Consider the following 23,112-nt stretch of genomic DNA (forward strand, 5'->3'; position numbering starts at 1 on the left):
GTTTACCTGAACAGGTTAACCAAGTGCAGCAAATTTAAACCCGGGTAGTCGGTCTCCACAGATTGTGTCCAGTAGAAATTAAGGGAGCGATTGTGTTTTTCAGGACTTTGCTGATTCAATATTCCACTTGGTGAGGGAGAAGTACCGGTCGCTGGTGGGCGGCTGCAGTCCTGCGCACGCTCGGCACAAATCCCTGGCAGGCATCGTAATGACCCGAGGTATGGCAAATTTCATTGACTTTTATATATCACTTTGAATTATTGAAGTGGTGCAATATAAATTGAGACAGTAAGGTGGGGGGGTAGAAAAAAAGAGTGAGTGAGTGAAGGAGGGAGAACAAGGAAGGGACGGGGAAGGGATTGTAGGTTGAGAAAGAAATGACAAACTGAGGGTGGGAAGAGAGAGAAAGTTTCCACTCCATGCTGTACCTTGCACCCATGCATGAGAGTATACCTTCCTGATGAATTATTGACTGCTTAGAGTCTCTGAGGAGAATGAGACATGGTAGTGAATGTCAGTCATCCTCACTGCATACTGGACTTTCAGTGCTCAAGGAGCTTTGACAGGAGTTCCAGATGCCACAGTGGGAATCTTAACTAGATCACCTTAATCTGAAACCTGACGGAGTGACTCAGTGAAGGAACAGTAAGTAGGAGGAGGCTTCAATCTGCTTTTCTCCTAAAGTGTGAAACAATGAGTTCCATTACTAGACATTTACATGACTACATCTTTGTCTTACAGGAGTGCTGTTTGTTGTAGTCGATCGGGGCCTCCCACACACAGACGTGTGTTATTTCTGCTTCAGCATATTCCACACGCACTCCACATCACTTATAATAATTCTATAGAGTTGCATTGCACACATGCCAGGATGATCTCGCATTAAGTTTATAGAAAATAAGCTGTGAGGTTTCTAAATCTGTTTTTTATAAGCAGGGGTGCACAAAAGTTTTCCGCAGGTGCACATTCACTGTCAAAATAAAAGACGCGCACCAGATAAGAAGTTGCGATGCGCGTTTGTGTACATAAGATTTTCTGGAGGAGGACAGACATTTGTTTAGAACTCTTAAAGATGTCGAAGAAGCAAGCTCCTTTAAGCAATTACTTTGGTGTTCCTCCACCTCCAAAGAAATGTCCGAAGGAGTCTGAACCGCAGAAGAAGCGCGTATTCTCGGAAAAGTGGTTGCAGGAGGTGAGCTGGCTTCAAACAAATGATGAACGCACAGAGATGTGGTGCAGAATGTGCCGTAAAAATCCCACTCTAGCGGACAAAAACAGTGCCTTTTATATGTACGCAAACGCGCGTTGCAACTTCTTATCTGGTGCGCGTCTTTTATTTTGACAGTGAATGTGCACCTGCGGACCACTTATGTGCAGCCCTGTTTATAAGAGAAACTGTAACTGCGTTACATAAATGTAAGGTTAATCACACCAAAGAACTTTGTCTTGAGCGTTCCTAGCTGTTATCTGATGGTGTGTATTTCTGCTGTTAGCTTGTGTGTCATTGTCTGTTACTGAAAATTGTTGTTGGGATGTGCTAGCTTTAGCTGTTAGCTGTTGCTGTTAAGGCCCCATTTCACCTGCTGCAGTGATCGCTTTGCGTGTTGCCGAAGCCACATTAATTTATGCTAACCTTGCTAGCATTATTCTAACAAGGTTAGTATTCTCCTGAACAGTAGGTGTCACCACTCAGATTAAACCTCCACATCCTCCACATAGGAGGAGAAGTCATTACAACCCGCAAAACTCAGCAGTAGCACAACGACTAGCACCTGTGGCTTGTGACCACAGATGTGATGTAAATTTAATGTCAGTAGCTAGCTGGCTAGCTAGCTGGTGTCAGACGGGAGAGTTTTTAAGTTTGAAACACCAGGGAAGCTGACCAGTTTATCACTGAGAGCTTTTGTTCATTGGTACCCTAGAAAGACCTCACAATAGATAAGATGAAGGCTGAAAGGCTTTTGGTTAGCATTCAGTGTGTGAACAGCTAACCTTTTCATCCATTATCATTACACACACACAAGATCGTTAAACACCTTTGTGTAACAATTCACTTTAAACTTTGTTAACCTTTTTTATTTATAGTTGAAAATTCTGATTACACAGTCTGAGAGCAGGGTAAGACAACCTGACCTAACCTGTAACAGACTCTGTTTTCTGTTTTGTTTTGGCGGGTTTTTTATCATTTAAAGATAAAAAATCATAAAAAATAATGAATAAATTATTAATTAAAAATAAAAAACAAAGAATGAGCCTAATTTTGACATATTTTCTTCGCATATCAGTAAATAAAACAATAACCTTCACCCCAAGAAATGAAAGCCACACGTAAATTGAGATAAATAACTTATGCAGCAATGCTATATGAGAAGATATATAGTAAAAGTCATGGTACGAAACACAGGGCCTTCACTCTCTGTGGGATCTACTGTAATATAAAAAATGACCACACACACAGACACACACAGACACACACACATGCGCACACACAGGTGTCTTATCTGGCTCTGTGGCTGCAGGCTGTGGGGGTGCAGGGGTCAGCGAGCAGGGATTGGTATCTCAACTGTCTTTGGAGTGCAGCAGCTCATCAGTTTAGACTAAAGTGAGGCTGGCGCTCATCCTGACCTAATCCAAACCCTCTCCTCTCCTCTCCTCTCCCTCCCAGTAATTGCTTCTGTTTGTTTATTAATAGCACACATTATCTTCAAAGATCCAGACATAGGGCTGCCGAGTATTCGCAGTAAGGCGGCGGCAGCAGCAGTGCGGTGGCCAGAATCCGTGCAGTCAGACACCAAACTTGACAGGAACACTGGGGAGTCCTGTTCTGCACCCCGCCCTCCTTTTCTGCCTCTCTCCGTGTCTCCTGCCCCTGCTTTTGCCTCAAGAATATTAATCAGGGTCCGTCTTTTAACCATAAACAGAAAGCAAACCCCTCCCCCGCCCTTGCAGGAGTCCCACCGAGACATTTGAGCTTCAACCTGAGTGAGATTAGCCTCACCACCAGGCTGAGAGTTGTGAGACGACTACCAAAGTAAAGTCAAAGTAAAGAACGCATCGTCAAAAAGTGTGGAAAATCTCATTTGAATCAATCTAAATAGCATCGGCTGTCTGGTGATGGCAAACAGTGCTCATAGAAAGATGCTAAAAAGAAGCACACCCTTTTCCTCCTTTCTTCTTTCTTCACATTTGTTTGTTGGGATGGAGTGAGAAAGCCGTCCTCCAAGGCTTACCCCAGGGAAGAGAAGAGACGATAACAAAGGGTTTCAAACAAGTTGATTACAAGTGTAAGTTAAGCTATGGTTCGAAGTCTCCGTATCCGTTTTCAAATAAGGATTTCTCTACTCCTAATCTGGTTTTATGGATGTTGCAAATTTTAACATTTAACAGTCACGTCCGACACCAAAGCAGAGTTGTACGCGGGATTTGTTGCGGCAGCGAGAATTTGAAAGCTCCAGCAGCATTCCACAAAGACAGCCTTATATGTTGAGAGCGATTTCCTGTTAAAGCTAATAAAGATTCAACAGGGTGCGTTCTCTACTCTTGCCAAGTTGTGTGTGTGCGTGTTTTTTCCTTTTCCTCTCCCCTGCTGCTGAGCATTTTCAGAGATTTGCTGCGATTCAGACGGCACGGTTTGGATGACATTCAGCGTAATCACCCAACATCTTGTGATGAAAGAACACATGAAAGATAGGATTTATGAAGCACAACCTAAATGGCATATAAATGAGTTGACTAAAAGTTGACCTTGAGAGCTTAGTCTGCTTCAGAAAAAAATGTTTTAACGTCTGCGTTATGGTGCTCAGAGATAATGGGTGGCTTATTAAGAAACATTTTCCCTGTTTTATAACCATAGAGAATAAAGGGATCCTGATAATCGCTTTCCAGTGTCTTTGAGTTGCAGCTGGCATGTATAATAATGGATCATTGCAAAGTTCACGGTCATGTCACTCCCTGTGGTTTCTTACAGTTATTGCCTGTAAAGTATCCTCAGCAATTTGTGCTCACTTTTCACTTCAAACATGTAATAGCTTTCTTTGTTGAAGTCTTATATTTTCGGGAATAATTCACAGCAGCTCGCTCACAGTCAGTTTAGGTTTCAGCAGGTTTATTTAGGAACTCCAGCAGACAAGTATTCAGATCCTGTACTCCAAAAATAACACTACAGCACTTTACAAACCCTCTGTTACAGAGAAAAGTTTTTCCTTTAAATGTTTTAATTGAACTAAAAGTACAGATTGATTTTTGATACTTTCTGGTGATGACAAAGTTTTCATTATATTTCAGTGTCACTTTTGCTTACTTGCATTTCTTACAAAGCGATTATTGATTAGTCGACTCTCTAGGATAAGAGCATTTTTCCACTGAAATCAACTTGGCTTTACTTTAATCCATTCATCCAACAAGAAATCTGCTCAGTCATTGTAGGGGAGAATAAACCAGTATAAGGACAGTATTTAAATCAGCACATTTCTGTACACCCTTCCTTAAACTACCTGTTAACTGTGCAATAAACACTGGTTTATCAAGAAGCACTGGCCTCAGACCAGAACTTGCATTAGGATTGGGACAAGGTGTAATAAGAGCATTTCTTTTACAAATAAATTAGTTAGAACAGTTTGGAAGAGCCATTTATTTTAGCTGCATGATATCAGCAAATTAGTATCATTAAACTATCATATTAAAGTTTAAAGACGGGTTAATCTGGCCTCGATGGTTCATCGGTTACAGTGAAAGCATAAAGTTTAAAACTGTCTGTTCTACTTTTTGAGCATTGGATTGTCTTATATTGCGATTAGAGGTGTTGATGTAATGCAAAACATTTTTAGATTTCAAATTAGATGATAGCATTTTAAATTCTGGGAATGGCTGCAATAAATCATGTCCTGCTGTAACACCTGTTTCTGTCACTGGGTCTTTTGACCCAGCGTTTTGAGTTTTAGTTTATGGTTTATGTTTAAGCCCTTCAGGTTTTCTAAGTTCATTTTTTATCATGCCTAGGTTGTTATAGTTGTTTGTTATTAGATTCCCCTTGTGTCTTCCACCCCTGTTAAGTCTCCCTTGCCCTTCATGTGTTTCATGTCTGTGTCTTACGTTGTCAAGTTCAGGTTGTCATACCTGCGACTTATGTTTCCTGTTTTATTTTGAAGAGATCTTGTGTTCCTGTGTTCATCGTGTTTAGTTTTACTCTTCCACTGTGACGTCGTTATGTTCATTTGTGTCGGCTGTTCCCCATGTGTTCCCACTTCTCTCATTAGCCTCCTGTGTGTTTAGTCTGTGCCTTCTCATTCAGTCTTTGTCGGATCGTCTGCGTTGTTCCCATGCCATGTCCTGCGTTCAGGTTTTCATATATCCTCATCATCGCCATGTTTAGAGTTTTGTTTGTTTTTCTGTTTGCCAGGGTTTTTCATAGTTCGTGTTTCCTTTCTAGTTTACCCAGTTTAGGTTATTGCTTAGTTTGCATTGTTTTTGCCCTTTTATTTTGTACTGTTCTGTCTGCCTTAATAAACTGCTCATCATCAGTTAAGTTTGAGTTTTAGAATATCTGCACCTGGGTCCACTCTTCACACTCCACGCAGTTTGCCTCGGCAAACTCTGACAGTTTCAAGCTAACTTACAAAGTGAACATCATACTACTTTAAATAAGATTTAAAACTAACAATTAAGAACATTCAAAGTGTTATTGAGGTCAAAGATGAAACAGGAAGTGAGGTCATTTTCTTATTGTCCTTTTGCACATTGGACATTGTTTTTGCTACACTTGCCCAGTTTAAAAGAATGCTTAAGGGGAATTTAAAATGATCGAAATATTGTGAACTGACAAAAGGACTATTCATTAAACTATGTGCCTAAAAATGTTTACATTGGATGCATAAAAGACAACCTGACAAAGAATGAATGACAGCAGACCACATAAATACACATGAGAGTGATTAGGAAGTGGAAACACACGGGGAACACAGCTGATACAAATTAACGCCACATGGGAAGCAAAACTAAACACACTGAACATGGAACACCAGACTTTCAAAATAAAACAGGAAACACGGAGACGTAAACTGGGAAGGGACACATGCACAGAAACACAGACACGCAGAGGACAAAGACACACTGAAACACAGAAGGGGGCAAGGGAGACTAACACCGGGGACATGACACACTTGCACACTGAAGACACGACACTATAACTAACATAGTGGGGAAGACAGACAAGAACTAAATAGGGAAACAGAACTCAAAATCAACAGAACTGACTGAAGCCTAAAGTATACAAACAAGAAAGTCATAATACAAAAAGGCATGAAACTCAAAATGCTGGATGAAAAGAAACAGCCCATGACAAAACTACTGGAATAGATATGATGAGGAATTCAGATTGTTTAATTCACTATGTAGGTTTAAAATAAAAGTTTTCAAATCAGGTGGTTAGCACATTTAAAAAGTGGAGTGTGATTAAATTTTTAGTTTTTGTCTTTTTTTTTTTTATCTTTAATTCTTTTCTTTGGTAGAAGAACTTGACAATTTGACCCAGTTTCAACAGCTTCTACTCTTGAACCATCGCTGATGTCTGTATCATTTAGGAGAATACTGCAGGGGGTAATCATACCATCAGAGCTGTGTACTTTTAAACTACTCTAAAACAATGGACAAACGTTACGCTAACCACCTGTCACATCTTACTTCTCCTGGTGTTATGCGCAACAGTACAGCAGCTCAGGACTCTAACGCTCCCGAGTATTCGAGCCCATACCAAATGAAATCTCCAAAATCACAATGTTGATGGAAAAAAATGATGCTTAGAGGAATATTTTCTTCATTGTTGGTCTGCCAGTCAAGCTGGACTCAACTGGAGTCAGGCACATGCTACTTATTCCGCCTCATAGCAACAAAAGTGCCTAAGCTAAAAAAAACAAAAACACTATGCCTCCAACACACTCTGGATTTTCAGCTGGTAGAAAACACTTTGGTGTACCTAAAAGTCTATATCGCAGCTCTGCACCTATACACTGAGTGAAACTGCAAGCTTGTCTTTTTCCCCGTGTGTGTCACTGTTGGCGTCGATGACCTGACTGAACCACGCTGTTTTCCAGCCTCTTTTAAACACAGTCCTGGCCTCGTAAAGTAAAATGTGAATTTAGTGAAGTTGTGCCATCTAAGAGCCTAAACAACTGCCCCGCAGTCTGCCGCAGTGTTGTGTAATGTAGTGTGATGCAGCCTGGTGGTGACGGGCCATTTTGCCAACATGGAGACAGACCCAAGTGGAATGGACCATATTGTGGGGTGAAAGTAATGCAGCATTAAGCATAAACACACAGGAAGTGCATACGGTAGCTTTTTGATAAATGTGTTGACTTACTTTGAGATGCAAGAATTAAACAACCTGGTTCAGCATAAAAAAGTACCTCACTTTTGATTTCCTTTTGTGGCTAAAGAGCTCCTGCTCATTGCAGACTGTTAGCTCTGCCTCTTTAGTCTTTACTTCAGAGCAGATACAGTAGAAGAACATAATGTTCTGCTTTGTTGAAGGCGGCATCGGCCAAAGTGGCCCAAACAAGCAGTTAATGGTGCACAATTCGCCCATGCAGCACAGTTTTGTGGCACACTCGAAGGCACAAGGACGTTAGGAAAAGGAACATTTTAGTCACAGGCACTGACACCAATCAAGAGCAGTGAAATTAACTCACTTTAACAGCACACGAGCCATTTTGTGACACACGAAGCAGTGATACGCCACACAGCTGACCACAGGGTTCAGTCAAATAAGTTAAACTGCCCAACTTGACCTCAAATGACGCCAGTAATAATCGTGAATATGATTTGTCTGGGTGCCAATCACTTGAATATGAGTGCAATTTTCTCACACTTTGACCTGGCAGGCCTGCACAAATTCCCTTTAATTCTTGACAGGGAAATTGCACTGCTTTGCTTGATTATTACCACTCCTCCTACCTCACTTTTCCCTCCATGTAGGCTAAGTCAAGTTCAGGAGCAGTAATCAAAATACCATTAAAAAAACATACCTGTATGTACCGAGGGCTTTGCGGGGGGCGGGATGTCTTAGCTCTATGTGGCGTCACAAAGTGTGTTTACCTTCTGGGTTGCTATAGTGAGGCGGTGTGAGCTTTGTTTTCCAGTTAAAGGGCTCTGACAGGTTTGGGCACTGACTAGTGTAGTGCAGCTGCCATAATGAGCAGTTCCAGGTCTCGCTCTGATGTACATGCTTTTTGAAAGTGCTGTTATCCTGGGGTGTGACATCTTTGAATCACCAGTAATCAACAGATGTATTTGTGTGTGAAGAGTGCCTCAGGCCTTTGACTCTACTCTACCTCGATCCTTTCGACCATCTCTTTTTGTACTTGTGAGATGCAGCTGATTATTCCTGGTTTAAAAACAGCATACTGCCTGTGGGCTCTCTGCCTGCCTCTCCCACTTTCTCTCTCTCTCTCTCTCTTTCATTCATTTCTCGTCCTCCCCCTCCTCTTCTTTCTCCTGCAAACTGAAGGCAACCTCAGTGCCAATTTCATGGGAGGGTAGCAAGCAGCGCTGCAGAAATTATCCACTGCAAAATTGATCTAAACAATCGCAAAGTGGAACGGCAAGGAAAAGCAGGAGAATGAAATTGGGAGAGTCTGTTACCTTTTTGAACTTGCTTTATCACTGAGAAGGGCTTGGACTGCATTGCTTACAGGGAATGTCAATGGCTGAACTCACAATACTGTTTTTCTTAGGATTGTACAGTCTTCATATTGTATGTTTTACTGTAATAGTGCAACATTTTAAACCTACTTTTTTCAGTGAAAATTGACATGTGATTACATCAAATTGCACAGGATTATGTGTTTCTGAAACTACACACACCAAATTATGTTAATGACCAGTTTACACATTGAAAAAAGCTTGTTTTTTGTGAGGGGATAGGTTAATTGGATAATCGAAAGGTGTGAATGTGTGAGTGAATGTAAGCGTGAATGGTTGTCTGTCCCTGTGTGTTGGCCCTGCGACAGACTGGCAACCTGTCCAGGGTGTACCCTGCCTCTCGCCCTATGACAGCTGGGATAGGCTCCAGCGCCCCCCACGACCCTGGAAAGGATAAGCGGAAGCGAATGGATGGATGGATGGATGGATGGATGGATGGACCAGTTTACACATTGAAAAAAGTTTGTTTTTTGTGAGCAGTACACTGAACAGGAATCATTGTCTTTTTATCTCTGAGCAGCTGAAATATACACTGATCAGGCATTTGTGTGAGTCCGCCTTCTGTCACCAAAACAGCCCTGATCCATCGAGGCATGGACACCAATAGACCCCTAAAAGTGTATTGTGGAATCTAATTTTTAAGTTATGGAAGTGGACTTAAAGAATCATCCCACAGATGCTTGACTGGATTAACTTAACTGGATTAACTTGACTGGATTGACTGATGTCTCCTTCCTCAACGAACTCAACAACTTTTATGCTCGTTTTGAGCGAGGGAACCCCACAACCACAACCAAAACAGACACGACACCAGACCACCAACCTCTGACTCTCTCCCTCACCGATGTAGGAGCGGTGCTGAGCAGGATCAATGTCCACAAGGCTGCAGGTCCTGATGGCATCCCCGGGCGTGTTCTCAGAGCGTGTTCTGGGGAGCTTGCAGGAGTCCTGACAGACATATTCAACCTGTCCTTGGCCCACGCTGTGGTACCGGCCTGCTTCAAATCCACCTCCATCGTCCCGATACCCAAAAACTCCAACCCATCTAGCCTCAATGACTACCGCCCAGTAGCCCTCACCCCATCATCACTAAGTGCTTAGAGCAGCTGGTCCTAGCACACTTCAAATCCTGTCTCCCCCACCCTGGACCCCCACCAATTCGCATACCGCCAGAACAGGAGCACAGAGGATGCAGTCTCCATCGCACTGCACTCTGTCCTCTCACACCTGGACAACAACAACACCTACGCCAGAATGTTGTTCATAGACTTCAGTTCAGCATTCAATACAATCCACCCCTCACAACTCATCAGGAAACTGACAGACCTGGGCATCAGTTCCCTCATCTGCAAATGGTTACTGGACTTCCTGACCAACCGCCCCCAACATGTCCGGCTGGATAACCACTGCTCATCAACAATCACAATGAACACCGGTGTACCACAAGGCTGTGTGATGAGCCCTTTCCTCTACTCCCTCTTCACCCACGACTGCAGACCTGCTGATGGTTCCAACACCATCATTAAGTTTGCAGATGACACCACGGTGATTGGCCTCATCAGTGACAACGATGAGGCCGCCTACAGGGAGGAGGTGGATTGTCTGGCTGAGTGGTGCAACAGAAACAACCTGCTGCTTAACACTGAGAAGACCAAGGAGCTCATCGTGGACTACAGGAGGAATGCTGACCCACATCCACCCATCCACATTAAGGGGACAGCTGTGGAGCGTGTGAGCAGCTTCAAGTTCCTCGGTGTCCACATCTCCGAGAATCTCATCTGGACGACCAACTGCTCCAAGCTGGTCAAGAAGGCTCACCAGCGCCTCTTCTTCTTGAGGACTCTGAGGAAGAACCACCTGTCCTCAGACATCCTGGTGAACTTCTACCGCTGCACCATCGAGAGCATCCTGACCAACTGTATAACAGTCTGGTACGGGAACTGCTCTGCCTCGGACCGGAAGGAGTTGCAAAGGGTCGTGAAAACTGCCCAGCGCATCGCCGGAGCACCACTTCCTGCCATAAAGGACATCTACAGGAAGCGGTGTCTGAAAAGGGCTGGGAAAATCATCAAAGACCCCAGTCACCCATCACATGGACTCTTCACCCTCCTGCCCTCTGGGAGGCGCTACAGGAGCCTCCGGACTAAGACCACCAGGTACCAGAACAGCTTCTTCCCCACAGCTGTCAGACTCCTGAACTCTGCCTCCTGACATCTGACCCACGTTAAACTCATGGACTGAACATACACACACCCACAACCACCTACACACACACACAATGGACAACCGTACCCTCAAACACACAATAATAACATGGACTGAACCACCACTCACAACCACTAGCACTTTATATAGCCTCTGTAGAAATTATCCACATATCTCCCTTATCTTAACTGCACTACTGTATAGTTCTGTGTAAATAATCATTCTGTACATACAATAATTTTTAATCCTACAACTGTTTATAACTTGCATAGTTCACATTTCTGTATAACTGTATATCTCATATTTCTGTATAGTTTTTTATTTCATATTCTGTATAGTTTTTTTTCATATTTATATCCTGTTCATAGCCTGTACATAGCTTGTACTCACTACAGCCTGTACATACTTATAGTTATAGAATATTCATAACATACTTCATACCGTGTACATTATAACATACCATAATAGACCCATTTCTGTAATATACTTACATATCTATATTATTGCTAATATATATTGTAATATATCTATATCATGGCTAAAGCACTTTCTGGATGGATGCAAACTGCATTTCGTTGCCCTGTACCTGTGACATGTGCAATGACAATAAAGTTGAATTCTATTCTATTCTATTAAGATTTGGGGAATTTGGAGGCCAAGCCAACACCTCAGACTCGTTGTGCTCCTCAAACCATTCCTGAACTATTTTTGCTTTGAGGCAGGGTGCATTATCCTGCTGAAAGACGCCACGGCCATCAGAGAATACCGTTTCTATGAAAGTGTGTGCATGGTTTGCAGCAATACTTAGGTAGGTGGTGCGTGTCAAAGTAACATCAACATGGTTGGCAGGACCCAAGGTTTCCCTGCAGAACATTGCCCAAAGTATCACACCTCTGCTGAGTTGCAGTCTTCCCATAGTCTGGCATCTTGGTGCCAGGTGTTCCCCAGGTCATTTGTCAGACCAGGAAAACTTCCTCTGGTGCTCGTGTCCAGTTCTCACATGTCCATTCTTGGCATTTTTCGGCAGGGGTCAGCATAGGCACCCCGATTGGTCTGACCACCACAGACCAGGAGGACCCACATGAGCCACAGTTTGTAACCATCACAGTTTGGCCCTTGTCAAAATCGCTCAAATCCTTACACTTGCCCATTTTCCATGGTACTAACACATCAACTCTGAAGACAAAATGTTCACTTGTTCCCTAATATATCACACCCACTAACAGGTGCCATCCATACCATAATCACTGTTATTCACTCCACCTGTCAGTGATCATAATGTTATGCCTCTCAGTGTATACATTGATCATCACTGGCCCAAATGCAATCGGGCAGCACGGTGGCACGGTGGTTAGCACTGTTGCTGCACAGCAAGAAGGTCCTGAGTTCAATTCTACCATCAGGAGTTTGCATGTTCTTCCCCGTGTTTGCGTGGGTTCTCCCCGGGTAGTCCGGCTTCCTCCCACCGTCCAAAGACATGCAGCTTGTGGGGATAGGATAATTGATAAATCCAAATTGTCCATAGGTGTGAATGTGAGCGCAAATGGTTGTCTGTCTCTGTGTGTTAGACTGGCGACCTGTCCAGGGCGTACCCCGCCTCTCGCCCTATGCCAGCTGGGACAGGCTCCAGCACCCCCCGCGACCCTGAAAAGGAGAAGCGAATGGATGGATGTATTTTGAATGGCAACAAATGTTGACTCACTGTAAGAATTGAGGAAACAAAAGCTATAACAAACTAAGTTTACATAGTACGTTGTGATGTTGAACAGGTCCTTACTTAAACTAACCAGTGTGTTAAGCCTAGTGAAATATTTAGCTCCCAAAGAGCCATATAGTCTGTAGAAGCTGGTGGAGACCAAAAAATGAGCAATAAACAGAGTAAATATTGGATTTATGGCCCTTTATCCACATGCTGCTTAGTATCTGTTGGTTGCATAAATAAAGAGCTGTTTACCTAAGACCTCAAATGTGCTAACCTAAAATGTGATATGTCTGTGAAGGTTCTCAGTCATCCAGGTCATCGTAGTCAAAGGAGTTTGCAAAGAAAAGCGTCTGGACTTCTTTAAGTTGCTTGAAGACGTTTCACCTCTTCTCGGATGAGAGGTGAAACATCTTCAAGCAACTTAAAGAAGTCCAGACGCTTTTCTTTGCAAACTCCTTTGACTAAAATGTGATAATATGTCAACGATGACTTTAGAACTTGTTTTGCTTCCAAGAAAATCTTATAAATATTTTGAAAACTGTGGCTACTGCCACAGATAGTAGATTCAAATAATAAAGCACATTGAGTTTAACGATATTTAAATAAATTTTTTTGAATACATTCAGTTTTTCAGCCAAATACTTATTTTCAGGTATTCTGCTTTCAAGAGTAAAAGTTTAATTTGTTTCACCTTACCTAGACTTTTCCTTTCTTCTTTACTGGTCTATTTTTTTCTATAACTGCCCCACACACACACACACACACACACACACACACACACAGTCATGCACCCTCCTCTCCCGTTCAGCCTTTCTTTTTCCTCCCCTGCCCTCCTTCCTTCTCCTCATCACTGAAGGTGTCAGGACTCTAACGCTGCAGTGCCATCTGGGCCGAGGCTGATAAAAGCTCATGTGCTGGTCCGGCGATGCCTGCAGGTCTGCCAGAAGCCAGCGAAGCCTGACTTTCAGAGGCGATGGGAGAGATTTGTGGCAGAAAGGAAGGAATGGCAAGCCGTGAACGTGCTGATCCAGCGCCCCCACCCCCACTTGCCCTCCTCCCCCCCTCCTCTGCACCACCTCTGTCTATCTGTCAGTCAGTCACATGGCCCTGCACTGGCCTGAATCCTTACTTAGGAAAAGGCTCCTTTTCTGTTCAAGGAAAACCAACATGAGACAGGATGGCTTTTTGATCTCTCTTGTGGCTATTGGGAATTCTGTTTGGGTGACCTCTCTTTCGTGCCATATTATCCCAAACAGAGTGAGTTAGAATATGAATCTTCCACCATACTGTTAATTTTAGATAAGACCATGCAGTTGCTTTTTAGCACTTTTAAAACCAGATTCTGCATACAGCAGATTTCTTCCTTGTTGTCTGGACTGCTAACCTGCCAACTCCATTTCTGTAAAAAACACTGGCAGAAGTAGCTGCTTGTTTTGAAAATAGAGATAACTCCTACAGTTAGCCAAAATGAGTAGCAGTATACTGTATTTAAATGTACTTGCTAGCTAGGTAGATTTCAAAGTTTTTAGCCGCTACATATTTACAAGTAGTATCATCATGTTAGACAGCGTAGGGATGGAGCAGTGAAACATCTGAATTGGCCATATCATTGCTGGTTACTGGTTTATCAGTAAATAAAAGGGCATGTACGAGAAGCACACCTACTCTGTTTTGTTCTCTTTCAACATGATGACTTGCACAACAAGCTAATGTTGTTGCAGTGACCCAATGATAGCTTGACATCAATGCAAATGAGTAGGAAACAGGAATGATAAGACTGAAACGTCTTTTTCAGTTTGCAGCTTGCTAACCAGGGAAGATGCCGTGCTTTATGCCCTTTTTACAGTGCAGATTCCTAAAGGGTGGGTATGTAAAGATGAAAACTTTTTTGTAAAATAGTTTCTGTAGTGTCTAGTGTTCCTTGATTTCATCTGTAGGAGCAGTAGTAAGCCTTGTAGGCTCTGTGGATATGGATGTGTCCTTTGTGATTGGTTTTCTTTACTGGTAAATTGCCACAGAGGAACTCTATTATTTAGTCTCGCCATTTGTCATCTTTCAGGGCAAAAAGGATTTATTTTTCTTTTCTTTTTTATTTGATAATCATTGGGCGATTAAAGAGAACCATGCAGGGCACTCTTTTACTTTGTCAGGTCAAAGCAGAGATGTGCATGTTCTACCATTTTTTCTTAATGGTGATAAAATGCCTCCTACGGATCGAAAGGTGAGAAAGGACATGCTGTTGATATTAAGGGTTACTATTAAACTTATGGATTGAGGAATCAATGTAGTCAATGGAACGTGTGACAACCGCAATAATGTGAGCATTTGTCTGTATTTGTTCAACAGGTCTGGACCTGAGGCACGCCCAGGTGGTGGCGTTATCTACTGGCACCAAGTGCATCAACGGAGAGTATCTGAGTGATCAGGGACAAGTAGTCAATGACTGTCACGCTGAAGTCACAGCCCGACGAGCCCTGCTACGCTTCCTCTACTCCCAACTTGAACTCTTCTTGAGGTAAAAGCTTTATCTTCTGCTGTATCTTTGAAGCACACAGACATTTCTTGAGCGCCGCATGTGCACATGCTACAGCTTTGAAATCTTTCAGCACCTGACACGGCCAGATAACACTTGCTTTCACTAGTTAGCTGGTTATCTGCGAGACCTGTTTTTGACCAGCCTTCAACTTTTGATTTTTTGCTGATCGTTACACCAACTTAGAGAAAACTTCTGTTTCATCTTGAAAGTTGAATTTTTACCTTTGTAGGAGTTTGACCCACTGATTGCTGAATGTAAAATGACAATCAGCCTGTGAAATCATCTCTCTAAATCCAGGTGATTAAACCGAACAGTTCGAGCGAGACTTGAATTATTCAAAGTTTCATCATAAATCAAAGTCGATGTTAGTTTGCTTTTAAATGCAGCTGTAGACCTGAGTTCATGGAGGCTGCAGCGCATTTAACACAGCAGTGCAATAAGTACACTTTAACTATTTGGATGAACATAAAAAAATCATGGAAAAAATTTCCATGTGATTAAATTGCTTTATTTTAGCATTATGTAATTCCGTTATTCCAACTTAATTGAGTTGGATCAACTTAATTAATTAATGATGAATAAACTTATTTAATACAGTGGAGTCCAACTTAATTGAATTGCCTTGATTCAACCCATGGAAAATACATTAGTCCAACAAAGGTATTTGATGCAATAAATCCAATTTAATGGATTCAGGACACAGCTCTCACTCCATCCACCCTTTTCCACTTGTCCTTATCAGAGTGTTGGGGTGCAGGAGGTGGGGCAGACGCTGGACTGGTCACCAGTCTACTGCAGGGAGACAGACAACCATTCACACTCACATCTATGGGCAATTTAGAATTATTAACCTAACCCCACTACCTGCATGTACCCAGAGAGACACGAATACAGGGATAACATGCAAACTCCACCCAGAAGGCCCTGGCTAGTTTGTGGATTTGAACGCAGGACTAGGTGGTGCTAACCACCACACCTCCAAGCTGTCACTCCATACTTAAAAAACAGTAGGAAAGCTATGATTACAGGGTTTTATACAGAATTTTCTTTATGTTTTTGTCCTTGACAGGTTAAGCCACAATAAAGAGCAATAGCATACGCCTGGAGTGTGTATGCTTTGAAATCTCAGATAATCTTGTGACATCACGAGTCCATGCAACTAACAACTTTTACAAGATTGCATCACATGATCTCACTAGAATAAATTTAACTAGTGTTAAGGTGTTGAATTTAATGCAGAGTGTACATGATTTCATTACGTTCACCATAGCAACATGAAATTATTTTGTTCAAATTACATGTAAATGTAGCAACTGTCCAATTTCACTTTCTTGAGTGTACTTGAGTGAAAAGTAGGAATGCAAAAAAGGCAACCAAGTGTTCAAAATTCCTTCTTCTGAGACTCCTGGTTACACAATTTCACCGAATGGGAAACTTTGAGTTTAGAACCACCGTAACTATTTCACAACTTCTTTTCCACACCAAGTTTCACAGTTATTGAAACCTCCTTGGAACTACTCAACACCCAGAGCTTTAAAAGTGTTTTTACATCTTTGCCCCAGTTTATGCCTTGATAACTTTATAGTGGGCATTTACAGAGTTTCAGGACTTTTTATTTTTCCTGCCATGCAGTCTGAATGCAGGAACAGCATATATAAGTGTTTCTAAAATATGTCCAAGCCTTTTGAGACTCATCTAGAGGATAATATTGAGTGGCACAACAAAGGGTCTGAATGTCTAAAATCACTTTGTAATTGTGAGATTTTAGACAAAGACTGATTTACAGGTTTTGTCCAATTAAAATTGCATCTACAACGAGCCCAAATTAAACAATGCCTGAATTCTTTATGAAGAATTTACATGCTTCATCGAGTATAAAGTAGTAGCAACGCCTATGCAAAGTGCACGAGGAAATATCTTACATTCTCTTAGTGACTTTACTTTAATCGCTAATTTAAACTCTTGCCAGCATGTTGCGTAGGCTTCACGAACTTGAGTTTCCAAGGCTCCTCTAACAGCTTTAACATGCATGACATTGCATTACTCATTACAGTATGCTTAATAGCATTACATGTTTTCGTTATGACCTCCCCCTGCAGTGCCAAAGAATACTCTCTCCTCTACAATAAGCTCCATGGAAACAGCACCGCTTTGTTCGCAAGAGACTTTTCAATAATCAACGAGCCATATGCGCGCTGTTCTCTTCAGCTAACTAAGCATACTATCACACACTCAACCGGTTCAGCTCCGTGTCTCAGTGGCCCTTTTGTTTTTAGTGCTGTTTTATCTACTTTGTGGGCATTTGCTACCTGTACAGCGCGCGCTGGTGCACACAAACTCACCAAGCTTTTCACCAGTATCACGAGACAGCCCTGATGAGTTTTGACTCCTAACTGCCTCCAGTGCATGAGCATATATTATGTTTTTGTGCTCCCCCAGGAGCTCGATTGCAAGGCTGATGTATCAGATTAGTGGATAGAAGTCTAGATGGCTGAATGTCATATTTGCATACACAGCACTGACTTTTTGTCTTAGCACAATGCTGGATGGCAGGTAGGGAGACTTTGCAGCTGAGTAAAATGGCTAATGGGGAAGATAACTCATAATGAAACGACCAAACAAAATGCCAGAACTGCCATATTTACACTCAGTGAAAGGACATCAGAAACAGAGGAGAGGTTATATAAAGAGTGCGGTCGTGCTTTGCATTATGAGGCATAGTTTTTATATAGTACCGTATGTGAATGTGAGTAATGACAGCTTTATTCCTACACACAAGAAAAAAACTACATGATTATTTCCTGTTGGCCGTTTTATAAACATTTACCTGACTGACAGAAGATGTTTTATAAACACTGGATTCAACTGTCCTGAATCAAATATTGGAACCTGCAGTTTTACCACTAATCGGTTTTTCATTTAGAAAATCCCACCATCTTATCTTATGGATCAAGAATTTACTCAAGTATTGAAGTTTAATATAAATTAGAAATACTAGAGTATTTCTTTTTGATGCTACTTTATACTTGCTAGCCAGATGCTGATAATCAAATGTAAACAATCCATCATCAGTAACTGTCAAGCATGGCAGTGGAGGGGTAATGATTTGTGCTTATTACAGTGGTCCCGCGTTTATCGCGGGAGTTACGTTCTAAAATAGGTGAAATTTAGTTTTTACAATTATTATTGATGTTTTAAGGCTGTAAAACACTACACACTTTATACAGTTTTCTCAGACAGGCATGAACATTTTTCTCACTTTTCTCTCTTGGTTAAACTCTCTCAAAGTTCAAACCTTTGTAGAAAAATAAGTCCAGTATTATAGAATGAAACCAAAGATCAAACCCTGTTTTCAGGTCCAGAACATGGGAATAAAGCAGCTGCGAGAGAACTCAACATTAATGAATCAATGGTACGGAAGTAAAGGAAGCAAGAAGAATGAGTTGAGTAAAGTTTGACTTATCTGACTGTTTTGTTTCCCTTAATGCGCCTTATAATCCAAAAAATACGGTAACTTCTACCTTCCTTTAGCATGTCCAGAAGTCCAACTTTCTGTGCGATGATTAGCATCTTCCTCTGCCTCTTGGGTGCTGCCGCAGGTGCCTTTGATGGTGCAAAACGTTTCGTCGACATTGTTGTGTTTGTTGGGGAGAAAACTTACAAGCATACAGTACAGCACTTCAGAGTCACACTGCTAGCAAGCGAAGATTTATGTAAATTTGACAAGCTGAACACATTCTGTACTGTACAGGAGACACTGCAAGGAGGAGATTTATTGACAATGATCTACAGCCAATCGGGATGCAGAACACAATGCGCTGTAAAAAAAAAAAAAAAAAAAAAAAAAAGCATGCAAAATTGCACAAACAAATCTGTGAAACAGCGAGGCTGCGAAAGGTGAACCGCGCTATAGCGAGGGACCACTGTATAGCAATGGGACTTGGGCACCTTGCAGTCATTAAAATGACCATAAACTCTTTTGTATACCAGAGTATTCAGTTGTATTCACATGAGACAAATGTGAGGCTATCTGTCCAGCAACTACAGCTTGGCTGAAATCGATGTCATACACGATAACGATGCAAACCAGCAAATCTACAACAATAGCTGAAAAACAAAAGACTTGAAGTTTAGAATTGTTGTATGGGGAACTTAAAGAGAACAAACCTCAATAAACTGAAGCAACAGTGTAAATAAAGTGTAAAAAAGAAATTGCAGAAATTCCTGCACAGTAATATGAGGATCTGATAAACTCATACCGATTATGATTACGGCAAGTTATTGGTGCTAAAGGTGGTTCTACAAGTTATTGAAGCATGGCGTGTACTTGTGTTTTAACTAGAGTGCAAACACTAGAAAACCTTCTTTTTCATGACTGTACATATGGACTACACATCAACCTTTCACAATCAGAATTGGTTATGATCATAGCTTGTTAGCTATACATGACTTCTACTTATGTTAACCAAACAGTCCGCCAGATACCTGCAACAGTAGCACATATTACAAAGAGCAACTAATTTTGCGATTTGAAACAGGAAGTGCTAAAGTCACATGACAAGGAAAGCTCCAGCCTATGGATGTATAGAGGTCCACAGTGGCTGCTGTGGCCATGTTGTACAGAACTGCTGCTGCTGAACACAGTTTTGCAGTTTGCTTTGTGGGCTCTACTCCTGGGATCTGGTAGTTCGTCATCTTTTTTAGCCCACTCGTGTTTTTCATGTTACACAGTTGATTTTTGTCTTAGTACATATAATCAGTGCCTATCTAACAACTTCTTGTTAATGGACTCAAACCCATGCTGTACTTTTTTCATTTTATGTACATTTGTTTTATATTAAATGATATTTACTTCGTTTGGCCTTCACAATGACAGTGTCATGACTCAAAGGTGTGTACTTGCCAACAGGTTAAACTCATTCCCCCTGTTCGCTCTGACTATTATGGGCAGCCTGAGTAATGTCCAGGACTCCGTCTGACAGAGGAGAATTGTCTGTGGTCAGAGACAGGGCCAGTGTCCATCTCTGTCCATGTCAACTCACTTCATCATTGGAAAAGAAAAGTGCAGATCTGTGTCCTTTGCTGTGATAAATGCTTCTACCTTTCTCATCAATCTCCCTCCTTCTTGTTGTCTTTTCCTTTTTATGCTGCCAAAGTAAAAGGCCGGAGGACTGGGAGGAGTCGATATTTGTGCACCACAAAGAGTGCGGCTACAGGTTGAGAGACAACATCCATTTCCACATGTACATCAGCACCTCGCCATGTGGAGACGGGAGGCTCAACTCTCCATACGAAATCACCGCTGACCGTAAGAAACCCTCTCTTTCTGTTTCCTTGTTTTCCATAAAGTCAACATCATTCAATGAATAAAATGCAGCTATTTTAATACACATATAATCCATTTTACTGCTGTCATTCTCTCAGTTTCTCAGACAGTGTCTTACGTTATAAAGAGATCATTTTCTCTGGCAGACTTTCTGAAAGCCACTGCTCTCCTTGTATTATTTCACAAGAAGCTGCCATCCTTTTCATGTCACATTCTGTCTTTGGCCTCTTTTCAGTTGCACCGTGCTGACTAGATGACATTTTATTGCTTACCGACTGAATATAAATTGTATACTCATTTAGATGGTTTGCCCAGCAGTTTTCTGGTGGCCTACGAGTTCAGAAATGTAATCTGGTCCTTCGCTGACTGAAGCTGCTTTTTTTAAGCTCCGCAAGTACATGCTACAGTGCAGTGAAATTTTCATGAAACCAGCACGGACAGAAAGAAAGAAGGAGAAAGGCTGTCATTAGAGAGAGCTTTTACACTTTTTAGGCATTAAACCTTTTAAATGTAATGCTGTGCGCTCTCACCGATTACAAAATTACCGAGCACCTTTTCCCGACAGTTCTTAAACATTTCTGAGTTGGAAGTCGGCGCTTAAGTTTTAGCTGCTGTCAGATCAGCCGCAGCAGCAGCCGTGGAGGAGAGAGGAAAAAGAAGAGGGTGTCACTGTGGGGTTTAAGGCTCAAGAAAGGAAACAGAAACAGCGATTGCATATGTACATTTGGTCACGGTGCAACAAAGGCGTATATATTGCTATAGAGTGTCATGGGGTGACACGCAGTGAGACGCAGAGAAGCTACAGCGGCACGGGGAGAACATGCAAACTGCACTCAGGCATGATCCAAACAGTAAAAAACTTTAACTACCACTGTCAGCACCTGTGGAGGTCATGCTACACTGAACGCCCACGCTAAACCACGTGAAATCGTCTTAAATGGATCAAGGTACTTGCGCTCTTGCTAACGGTGTCAATAAAGCAAGGATTTCTCTGTCAGTTTGAATAAAATAAAATAAAATAGAAACTTTCAAAAGGGCATCGCTCCAGGGCTTCCTCCTCCCTCCCAAAAATCACAGCCCACGCATTCATAAACAGTCCAGTCAAGTGTTTGCTTCATTAGCGGTAAGGCAGCAGACAGTCGCAAACTCATACGTTTAATTCCCTACTCGAAACTTTAAACTTGCATATCAGTAATGTTTTCTTGTTTATCTGCTTTTTCTGTTATACCTTTTGAAAGTCCACAGCTTCATACACACAGACTGTAACAGCTGAGAGCTTTGCAACTCATGCAAACAATTCAACTCCTACTTAAGACGTGCTGTATATTAGCATGTAATGTATTTAAAGACATATTGGAAAACCCTCTTGACTGCTGAGAGATGAGATCTGCGACTTCATTACTGGCAGACTGCATGACGCTGGCTGGTGATGTGTAGTAAGAAATGATTTTGTAAAGTAGTAAAACTGCGATCGTGCGCATTATTCTTTCAGTGCACAGCAGCAGACACTTAATGAGGAAGCATCGGAGTCACCTGCGGACCAAAATCGAGTCGGGCGAGGGGACGGTGCCGGTGCGTTGCCGGGGACCCGCCCAGACCTGGGACGGTGTCCTTCAGGGTGAACATCTCATCACCATGTCCTGCACAGACAAGCTCACCAGGTCAGTGCGCTCACGTGTGCCCAACATTTCCTGTGCTTAAAGTCACATTTTCTTGTGTGTGTCCAGAATAACACACACATATCCTGCATCCACTCTTTTTTTACATCCACCAAGGAGGTTGTGGTTTTGGTTGTGTTTGCATGCGCGCCATCATTCTGTCTGTAAACACGATAGCTTGAAAAGTTTTGCATCAATTCCTGTAAAACCTTCTCGGCATGCAGAGTTGCGTCATGTTAACAATCCAATCAAATTTGGTTTATATCCGCCAATGTCTTCAAGATCAGCTTAGTGATTTATTTGTCAACAAAAAGCCTTATAACTTAGAAACTATGATTCTTACAATTGGGGTGTGTATTAGGACTGGGCGATATGACCCAAAATTGATATCTTGATATTTTTTAGCTGGGTGGCGATATACAATATATATCTCGATATTATTTTTAAAGCCATAAGGTAAGAACAAAAAGAGAGTTCTTAGTCAAAGCTGTGTCCCAGATGTCACACAGGCACTTTTATTAACATACAGCGTAGATGTACATGAAGAAATTACTCAAAAATAAATTATCAGCATTTATTAAATAATAATTCTCCATAAATAAAAGAAAACAATGTTGTTTTTGTGCATAACAAAAAGCTCACAATTGTGCAGTTAAAATGTAAACTAAAAAGACGCTGAGCATAATAACAAAGACAGACCGATTTCACAGCTGCTCTGTTCCCAAGTTCTACTGCGTGACAGCCTTGAGTTTGAAATCAAATCAAATCAAATCACTTTTATTGTCACGTCACATGTGCAGGTACACTGGTACAGTACATGCGAGTGAAATTCTTGTGTGAGAGCTTAACAAGCAACAGAGTTGTGCAAAAATACAATAACGTAAAACAAGCAAAATATAAGAATGGCTAAATCTGAAAGTAATAAATATATGTACAATATATAAGAGTATATGCATTACTGGATGTGTATACTAAATATGTTTTTCTACGT

General features: G+C 41.7%; 1 protein-coding gene across 1 annotated transcript in view; it reads left to right on the plus strand.

The window, feature by feature from the left end:
* The window catches only part of adarb2 (adenosine deaminase RNA specific B2 (inactive)), a 219,484-nt gene that overhangs the window by 176,899 nt on the left and 19,473 nt on the right, over nt 1-23,112 (plus strand). The window contains exons 5-8 of the mRNA XM_039616890.1: nt 104-218; nt 14,948-15,116; nt 20,294-20,445; nt 21,956-22,124. Of these exons, the coding sequence (XP_039472824.1) occupies nt 104-218; nt 14,948-15,116; nt 20,294-20,445; nt 21,956-22,124 (605 nt within the window). The remainder of the gene's footprint in view (nt 1-103; nt 219-14,947; nt 15,117-20,293; nt 20,446-21,955; nt 22,125-23,112) is intronic.

The sequence above is a fragment of the Oreochromis aureus genome, linkage group 9 (assembly GCF_013358895.1).
Source record: "Oreochromis aureus strain Israel breed Guangdong linkage group 9, ZZ_aureus, whole genome shotgun sequence".
In the NCBI taxonomy this organism is placed as follows: domain Eukaryota; kingdom Metazoa; phylum Chordata; class Actinopteri; order Cichliformes; family Cichlidae; genus Oreochromis; species Oreochromis aureus.